This window comes from Musa acuminata, chromosome BXJ1-6 (genome assembly GCF_036884655.1).
Source record: "Musa acuminata AAA Group cultivar baxijiao chromosome BXJ1-6, Cavendish_Baxijiao_AAA, whole genome shotgun sequence".
Lineage (NCBI taxonomy): Eukaryota > Viridiplantae > Streptophyta > Magnoliopsida > Zingiberales > Musaceae > Musa > Musa acuminata.
In genome coordinates this window covers 34,820,853-34,830,608 of record NC_088332.1, presented here as the reverse complement: position 1 = coordinate 34,830,608, position 9,756 = coordinate 34,820,853, and the positions used below count along the sequence as shown (strand labels likewise).

The following is a 9,756-nucleotide window of genomic DNA, read 5'->3' as shown; positions in this document are numbered from 1 at the left end:
GACTATTATAATACTGAATTTTTAGGACTATAATTGGTTTGGTTAAGATTAGGAGTCCACTTGAGTTATTTACAGTAATTATTTTTTAAGTAATTCTTATAATATTTCTATTATGATAGTAAAAATATTATAATAGACCAATTTTTTATTCTTATTTGGGTGATGGTGCTCATAAGCTATTATAGATACATATATTATATATTAGTATGATGCATAAAATAGTTCCTAGTATATATTTTTTAATAGTATTTATTGCAAGGTTTTTGTTGAGGTATTAAAAACTCTATAAAACTATTAAGAGATATTATAAGTGACATTACCTATGGTAATTGCTCATACACATTTAGGATACTAAGTTTTTAGACCAAGTATTATTGGTTGGGTTATGATTATGAGTCCACATGTATTATTTAAGTACTTTCAAGTAGGTTTTATAATGTGTTTGTTACAGTGACCAATAATTCATTGTGATAAGTCAAAACATCCACTTAGACTAAAACTGATAAAAAAAAATATGTGGTGGGGTTGGTGAGGTATATTTTTAGTATTATTCAAAATAGGGGCATAACTTCATATAAAAAAAAAAAATAAAAAAAATGAAGATTATTTTCAAGAAAATCATTTATCATATCAAATTTATTGATATAAGGTTAAGCTATGGGTGCCACAACCTTCTTCATTTAAGGATTTAACTTTAGCATGAAATATATATAGTCTAATATTGACCTCACATAATGATATTTCTAATCTCGTGAATAGTTATTTCCTACCTAAACCTTTAATCATATACAATATTATGTCAAATTTAATATCAAATATTATGATTTGATTCGATGAGATAACTAATATGTTAACTTGTCGAGTTTAGACTTAAATTTAATTTAATAATAATAAATCCATCAAGTTCTTGTCACCTAATCGATTATTTTCTATTGTTGATATGAGATTAGGCTAAGGGTATTAATCAGATATCACAGCATCCACTCCCTGCGTGATTTCGAAGAACTTAGAATGCCTGGTTTGTGACGAACAAGGCTGTGTACAAATGCTACATTATCACATGAGTGATGACTCCTAAGGAACTCATCTTCCACAATGCCAAGTTTCTTCTTTTCTTTTCTGAGCTGTTGTGTTCCGAGGACTCGAGACACCTTCTTTTGAGAGCTAAACCATCATCAACTGCTTCTTCTCCATCAACTTCACCAAATTACCAAGGTGGGTAGAAGTGAGTAAATGATGTTCTCCAGTCTCGACAAGATCTTGGCGTAGAGACAGTGCCTTCATTTACGGGTGCCAAACCAAGATAAATGATGAGGATTTTTCTTCTTTGTCTTTTTGATGATACGTGAATCAGGTTGGGAGTGTGTAACAATAATTCATATGATTTGGAAGTCAGACAGAAGGAAAGCAAACACAGGGCGATAAAATAATTGTGGAATGACGCATGTTGATGGATCATATCAAAAGATGACAGCTTTTGACCTAAACGATGCTTTGGCTGATGTGAATTATTTTTGACTTATCTTCAAAAAAAAAAAAAAAAGATAGAATAACGAGATAGAAGTGTTGTAAGTCTATTGGAGAAATATCGATCCGGATTTAACTAAGAACGGGTCAAACTTAATTAGATTTCCATAGAAAACCTAAAGTGATATTTTTCACCCTCATTAAAGAGTTGATTTCTCTGTAAATATGTCGAGGAAATGGGTTCGACTTAATTCAGAGTTATGTTTCAGAATGATCGTAGGTCGTTTGACTTATAAATCTGATGTCGAGTTATGGGTGGATGATAATATTACTGATATAATATCTACATGAAAATTAATTGAATATTGATGTGTGCCAAATTGTATATGTCAATAGTTATTTTGAAAATTTAAATCATTATTGATGTTCATATACACAAAATAAATATGTATATCCATTAAAGTACTAATTTTTTTTAAAAAAAATACACTTACTTTTCTAAAATTGCATATAAAATGAATAGTCAAACAACTTTCAAAGGAGTGACATATATACATAATTTAAATATTTGTAAAAAAAATTTATATAATATTTGAAATAATATATATGAAAATTTCAAAGGATAGTTATGCACAACCATTCTTATTTATGGGCAGCTAAATGACAGGCTGTGAGTGAGACACAAAACCCAAACTACCAATGTTTTGACATGGTAGCAATTCCTCCCCCATGACACAACACAAGGCGAAGGAGCTGAAAAAGGCAAAGGAAGAGGAGGATTCCTTCACCACCTTTCCTCATCTTCCATGACATTCCTTTTCCTCCTCCACTTCCCACCCTCTCTCTTCAACACCTTCCACCTTAAGCAAAGACCGCCATGCCTCGAAGGTCTTTGAAGCCTTTGTCCACTCCAGTCCATTGCTGAACCCTTCCTTGCTCCTCAATTGTTGGTGCCTCCCATCTATCCGAAATATTCCTCCTTTCCTCCTCTCTGCCCCTAAAAGTTGCATCTTTCCTCCAATTTCCTCCCTTCTGTCCCCCATCTCTCCCAAAGCTTGTATTTTTCCTTCCTTTTTGCTTCTTTGCTAATCCTTGTTGGTTGTGAATCTTAGTCTTCTCTTGGGATTGCTGGTTTTTGTCATCAAGATGTTCCTTTGAGTGCCGACAACTTCAGTCTGCTGTCCAATTTTTCGGTATTATGTTTCTTTGGATCATGGAATTTGGAACTCGATTCTAAAGTTCGGTCTTTGGCAAGTTTGGATCTCGTTTCTGTCACTGGGTCTTGGTTTCCATGGGTCTTTGCCATGGAAAACAAATCCAAAGCCCTGAAATACAGGAAGAGATCCCCAGCGTTGAGGAACCTTCTGAGGTTCCAGGGATCCCCAGGCAACCCAAGTTCCCCTTCTACAGCCCGAGCCCCCTCCGAGGTTCTTACAAGGACTCACCGGCCAATACGAGTCTGAACTCAACACCACTGCGGTTCCTCAAGCGGCCGTTCCCTCCTCCATCGCCTGCGAAGCACATTAAGGCCCTACTTGCTCGCAGGCATGGTTCGGTGAAGCCAAATGAGGCGTCGATCCCCGAGGGGAGCGAGGTTGAGCTTGGCTTGAATAAGAACTTTGGATTCTCGAAGCAATTCTTCTCAAAATTCGAGCTTGGCGAGGAGGTTGGGCGTGGGCATTTCGGTTACACTTGCACCGCGAAGGAGAAGAAGGGAGATATGAAGGGAGAGGAGGTGGCCATCAAGGTTGTTCCGAAGGCAAAGGTTGGTGTTTGATGTATCTTGATGTCTGATGATCTTGGTCTTTTCTAGTGCATAGACTTTGTACCTAAACATATTCATTTTTGCTTGCCATGTTTTACTGACAGTCTTGAAATCGTATATATCATGCCTTCTCTTGGCACTATCGATTGATTGATTTGTGAATATGTGATGGTGAACATGGTCAACAATTTCTAATAGAAGTTCAAACCGTTCCTATAAATTTCTTAAAATCTTGTCATTGTCTTTGCAAACTTCATTGTTACTTATTTTCTTTACTCTACAGTTACTATTTTTGTGATTTTCTCATAATCATGACATATATAGTATGCTTAAATAAAAAAAGTTGTTATTTGTTGCTGTCTATCTTGATGTGCATTTTCGTTTCTTTTTTGCTGATACATATCATTTGAGTGTTTCCTTTTCTGTTGGTATAATTCATGTTTGCGGTTTGTACATTCATTTGCATTCTTTCTGTCACTTCTTTTAGGTCTCCATGAATGCTTATTAGTATCTATAGTTTCACAGTTTATGATGTTACAATAGCTAATTTCTAATGAACTTTCTAAAAATGGACGTACCCAATGAGGCTTCCGCCAATGCGGGGTCTGAGGAGGGTCAATATACGTAGCCTTACCTTTAAATATTTAAGGAGGCTGTTTCTGTGACTCGAACCCTGGTCTCTCAAGTTGCATAGGAGCAACCTTCTAATGAATTTTCTGTTGTTTAAAATATTTTTACTATCTGACCAGAATATCTGGAAATGGTTTGTTTCTGACATAGTCGTGCTGGATATTTTTGACATGTTATTGAATATAAAATATAAAGAAGGCTGTTCTTCTCTGCACTATCAATCAGAATTAATATAAAAGTTAAAAAATGGCTTAGATGTTCTTGCAATATTTTTTATATCTATTACATGATATATACCATGTCTGAATTATCTTTATGCTACACCATTCTAGTTTATTATTGGTTTATACAGTTTTCTTGTTCTTAGATTCCTTTGTTTTGAACTTACAATATTACGCTCAAATATTGCTTTTCAGGTTCCTAGATACTATTAACAATTTGATGTACTAACATACATTTTTTTAACATGTATCCGATTAGCCAGTAACTCGAATAGGATGTCCCTTTCATGACGTGGTCCAAAATGTTTAAGCATAAATTATTAGTAATGAGCCCATGTAACCTCATATACCAATGCAGCCTATCTGTGTCTAATTGGGTATACAAGTTTTCCTGCTCAAGGTTTGATGTCCTTTTGAAGGTAACAACTTTGGCCCAAATTTAATCTTTAGGGATCTGATGCGGGTCTAGCTTGTAGAAACCCCATTCTGTCACATGTTAACCCACATGGAGTAGCCTGCAGAGTTGCTTCAATCACGATTATCATGACCCATCTTGAAAGACTCTAACTCAAATGGGCTTCCAACATGTCTAAATTGCCTATGCGCAGTTGCTTCTAGTAAAGCCCATTTAACCTTATTCGCCATCATAATCCGCCATCACTTTGTTGTGGATCTAATTGTGGCTTCACATTTGCAGCATCTTTCTGTATGTTGTCAATCGAACATGGAGTTTTAAGAAAACCTTTGTTTATTTAAACTTATATTCAAATGCTTGATATTTTACTTTGTATCATTATATAAACCCAAAAATCGTGTTAATTGTCCAATGTTTCAAATCTATTAATTTTAGCAAACTATGGATTATGATTGGCTATATGGATTATCATTCATCTCTTATTCGATACATGGTAATTGATAAATTTTGATGAAGGTATATGCAGTTCCTGTTGTATAGGAGCTTTGTTGTTCATGCCCTTCAAATTAGGTCAAGAAAATACAATAAGTTGATGAGATGAATTTCTAAAAAGTGCAGTCTGGAGAATAATATGATTTGGTGAAATTTGAACAGTGATAAGATGTTCCCCTTTTTGCATTTTGGGAATCTCTCTTCCAATAAATGAGCTCCTAGGTTCCATGTTCTATTGGTATTTTATTGCCAACTGGCATTTTATTCCAGGATCTCCAAATGTGCATTTCTTTTACTTCTCTACTTATTTTAGGGATCTGGATAATTTTTCTAAGAATCACTGCTTGGAAAGAGAGTGGAAACTGTTGTTGTCCTGTCATGCACTTGATAATTTTGCATGATCTTCTTCTGGCACTAGGTATGTATTTTACATAATCTGTGTGCAAAATAAGATTTCACATTTTTTTTTCCAACCCACCGGACAGTGCTTTTGGAAAGGATGAAGATTCAAAAAGGTAAATGGCTTCACAGTTTCTACAGTGGAAGCTATTGTTGCCCTTTCATATGCATGAATAACATGCATTCTCCTCAAAATGATACTAAGACTGTTTTTACATGGTCTATATAGGAAAACGTTTTTCATAAATTTTCCCTCTGACATTGGATTGTCTTTGAAAGAATAAAGATGTAAATTATGTATGTGCAAGTAGCACATATTCTCTCTATCTTTATCAATCAGCTTTCTCATGCATCATGGCTTTCAATATAAAGATGTACAGTAAGAGCAAGTAGCACAGATTCTCTCTGTCTGACCACTTTAGTCATGCATGCTAACTTTAAACAAGTAAAGATGAAAAGTATGTAAGAAAAAGTAGCACAGATTCTCTTTATCTAAATCAATTGCTTTATCATGCATGCTGGCTTATACAACTCGGGTCAGACTTAGGAAATACATGAATGCAGCTTACTCTTTTAGTTAATTGTCATTTTGTGTATGACAATATTTTGTTCTGGTTGTTTGGGGCTTGGGGCTTTTGACTAGGTTGTCCCTAAAAAACAAAATGGCGAAACAGGATTTATGTGATCCACCCTCGATAGCGGGGCCAAAACTTGTTATTGCAATCTTTTGTTGGATGACTCATCATATTGTCTTCCTATGATACCATGGTCAAGAAATTTTCTTGGGTATGTTTACTCAGTAAATAGAACTTGAATAATGTCACATAATTGTTCAATTCATGTACATAGTTTAGTAGAAAATGCAAGCATCCTCAGCCCAGTCATGTGTGTGAACACTTTGCAGATGACAACTGCTATTTCTATTGAAGATGTGCGAAGAGAAGTGAGAATATTAAATTCTCTCACAGGACATAGGAATCTAGTGCAGTTCTATGATGCTTATGAGGATGAAGATAATGTGTATATTGTGATGGAGTAAGTGTACGCTTCTTTTCACGCTTTAAAAATCTAGTGTTAGATTCATTCATCTTGTTGTGGAAATCTAGGGGGCATTCATTTTGGCAGTGGCACAGGGACATGCATGCATAGTCATGAGAACAACTTACTTTATATTTCAGAAGTTCTCTTATTGGATGAATAAGACAGTAGTCAGCTAATTAACTTAATATGGGCTTTAACTTGTTGTTCCTGAGATTTGTTTAGCTGTCCAATATTTGTAACTTCGGATATAGTAGGTGAAGATATCACCTTTTTGGATTAGCAATATCTAGATATTATCAAAATTAGAAGTTGCATGCAAATGACTTCCGGTTCCCTTTCATCTTGCCTTCATTATGCAACACACTGGCATATAATATAATTAATTTGAGTATAAATCAAATAGGCATCACAACATGGCTAGTTAATAAATTTTCCATTTGGTAGCTATCACATATTGGTACTCCATGTTGCATTGTAATGCTTATAGAGACTGACTGCAAAGTGCAAAACACATGCCCAGAGGGAGCATAGTCTCAATTACTGTGTATAGCTCATAAACTATAAAGCTATCTGGGCCTTAGATCAATTGTACTTATAGAACTGACTCTATTTGCAACAGGTTATGCAAGGGTGGTGAATTACTAGAAAGAATTCTCTCAAGGTGCTTCTATATTTAGAATTGAATCTGTCAATTGCCTTTCTGAGGATGTTGGTGTTGAGATGATCTCTTCTGCAGACTGGGATGAAATTTGGTTAGTGATAATCATTTTTTTTATTTATAGGGGTGGGAAATATTCAGAAGAAGACGCAAAAGCTGTCATCTTCCAAATTTTGAGTGTCATATCGTTTTGTCATCTTCAAGGTGTTGTTCACCGAGATCTCAAGCCAGAGGTAGTTGCTTCATCAAACTGAAATATCTTAATTTTTCAAGTCGTGATTTCTAAATTTGACAAATGTGGTATAATGATTTTGTGATCATTTAGAGTTGTGAGCTCTCTCCATGTGTCTAACTCATAATTTAGGAGACTCATGTTTGTACTTTGTTGATCTAGAATTTTCTTTTTCTAACGAAGGACGAGAAGTCTACCTTAAAGGCCATAGATTTTGGCTTGTCAGACTTTGCTAAGCCAGGTTGGTCTGATAAAATTATTCTAGCAGGCCGTTAATTCTTTGCTTCCAGATGTTTCGTAATTTTTAATTTCAGTTTGTAAAAGAATGATGTTAACACCACTGATCCTACAGACGAGAGATTGAATGATATTGTTGGAAGTGCATATTATGTGGCTCCAGAAGTTCTTCATAGATCTTATGGAACTGAGGCAGACATGTGGAGTATTGGTGTAATTGCATATATTTTACTCTGTGGAAGCCGGCCTTTTTGGGCCCGCACGGAGTCGGGTATATTTCGAGCAGTTCTGAAGGAAGAACCAAGTTTTGATGAAGCTCCATGGCCTTCTTTGTCTTCTCAAGCTAAAGATTTTGTTAAATTATTGCTGAACAAGGACTTCCGCAAGAGAATGACTGCAGCACAGGCCCTTTGTAAGCTCCTCATTATCTCGATACTGTTAAGAAAAACGGAATAAGCCAGTTGATAACTAGAAATCTGATAAACTGACCTTAGGTCATCCTTGGCTTTGGAATCCTGAAGAACTTAAGATCCCTCTGGATATTGTAGTGTATAAGCTTGTAAAAGCTTATATATGTTCTTCTTCTCTAAGGAAATCAGCATTGAGGGTATGCTTCCTCTACTTATTTTAAAATGAAGAAATTGATATCCCTCGTATCTTTTCTGTCTTGTCACTGTGCACCATTTTAGTTTCTCTGCATTTCGTTTCTCTGTGTACCATTTGTTGTTCTGCATCCCATACAGAAAAGAGCATATACAACAGATAACTGCTTTTTCTCTAATCTATTGGTTGTTTTGTATGTGACAGGCTCTTGCCAAGACCTTGACAGTAGATCAGCTCTATTACCTGCAAGAACAGTTTTCTTTGTTAGGGCCAAACAAGAGTGGCTATATCTCGCTTCAAAATTTTAAGATGGTTAGTTCTTTTTTTTTTTTTTTTTTTTCCACTTTTTCTGAAATGAGCACAATCTTTCTTTCCGGTGAATATTTATATTTGTTCTCACTTTTTCAGGCCTTGTTGAGAAACTCCACAGATGCAATGAAGGACTCGGGAATTCTTGATTTTGTTAACATGGTATTCCTTTTCAGAATCATTCTAATTAGCTTAAGAAAATTCTTTCTGATACAATTACAAATCCTAATAATTCTTCCTCCATTGATTGTTTTGGACTCAGGTGAGTTCTCTTCAATACAGAAAACTAGATTTTGAAGAATTTGCTGCTGCAGCCATAAGCGTACATCAGATGGAAGCATTGGATGCTTGGGAGCAACATGCTCGTCATGGTTATGAATTCTTTGAGAAGGATGGGAACAGGCCTATCATGATCGAGGAACTTGCGTCGGTACGAATCAAATATAATCACATGTCCAAAAATCAATCTACGTTGGTATTCCCAACTGTTCCTTGTCGACTGGGCATTGAAATCTTGATTCAGCTGCAACAATTTTTTCAAGCACTCTTAAGAACTAGCTCTTGTTATTCTTTGCAACTTCTATGATGTTATTTGATAGTTATGCGCTTGCCACAGGACCTTGGGCTAAGTCCATCAGTTCCGGTTCACGTTGTTCTCCAGGACTGGATAAGACATTCTGATGGAAAACTCAGCCTCCTGGGATTTGTTAAACTTCTTCATGGTTTTTCTTCACGCACAATTCCAAAAGCTTAACATAGTTCAAGGACAAAGATGTGCAGCAACGGCTTATGGCCTAAAGATTCGAGGAAAGTAGATACAAGACAATCCATACATGTGCCTAATCGAGTCAACTGAGTAGGGCAGATGAACCAAGACAGCAGCAGCCGCATGTGGTGATACATTCGGCAACTTACTCTTTCATAAGATGCTTTTTGTTTAGCCATGTCTATGGTTAGCATGTCGATGTTGTTAAGAAGAACGTACAGACGAAAATAGCAACATGTAACTTGAGGAGGCTGAAAGGAATTGAGGCCTCCAAATAGGGTTCAATAACTTGTAGTACACGGTCTTTTTAATCCGAATAAGATCCTCGGGCTGTTACATGTGATGAGAAGGATTGTGATTATCAGGGCTTAAAATACTGTCCTTCAAATTTTTCTCCAGACATGAAAGAATATGTACTTCTACAATGAATCCTTCCAGAAGTCTCTTGGTGTTTCTAAATGTGGTTCAAGCTATAAGATTGCAGATACTATCTTACTGATTGTTGCTTAGTTGACAGTTTC

At 35.8% G+C, this 9,756-nt stretch overlaps 1 protein-coding gene across 3 annotated transcripts; it reads left to right on the top strand.

Moving 5' to 3' along the window:
• Positions 1 to 2,160: 2,160 nt before the first annotated feature.
• Positions 2,161 to 9,578, top strand: LOC135676734 (calcium/calmodulin-dependent serine/threonine-protein kinase 1-like). 3 transcript variants are annotated; one of them, XM_065188233.1, is made up of 11 exons: positions 2,161 to 3,232; positions 6,294 to 6,424; positions 7,050 to 7,091; positions 7,213 to 7,321; positions 7,483 to 7,561; positions 7,673 to 7,969; positions 8,052 to 8,164; positions 8,365 to 8,472; positions 8,569 to 8,631; positions 8,732 to 8,899; positions 9,086 to 9,578. In XM_065188233.1, the coding sequence occupies exons 1-11, from the start codon at positions 2,759 to 2,761 to the stop codon at positions 9,221 to 9,223; spliced, it is 1,722 nt and encodes a 573-aa protein (XP_065044305.1). In that variant the 5' UTR covers positions 2,161 to 2,758; the 3' UTR covers positions 9,224 to 9,578. The 3 variants fall into 3 exon arrangements, with proteins under 3 accessions (XP_065044305.1, XP_065044303.1, XP_065044304.1); XM_065188231.1 differs by having other exon boundaries at positions 8,732 to 8,944; XM_065188232.1 differs by lacking the exon at positions 7,050 to 7,091 and having other exon boundaries at positions 8,732 to 8,944.
• The last annotated feature ends 178 nt before the right edge of the window (positions 9,579 to 9,756 follow it).

Excerpts from the sequence above, each read along its gene's own strand:
- LOC135676734 (XM_065188231.1), top strand. The coding sequence starts at position 2,759 with ATGGGTCTTTGCCATGGAAAACAAATCCAAAGCCCTGAAATACAGGAA. Across the intron at positions 7,092-7,212 it reads CTAGAAAGAATTCTCTCAAG|GGGTGGGAAATATTCAGAAG; the intron begins GTGCTTCTATAT and ends TTTTATTTATAG. Across the intron at positions 8,473-8,568 it reads CGCTTCAAAATTTTAAGATG|GCCTTGTTGAGAAACTCCAC; the intron begins GTTAGTTCTTTT and ends TCACTTTTTCAG.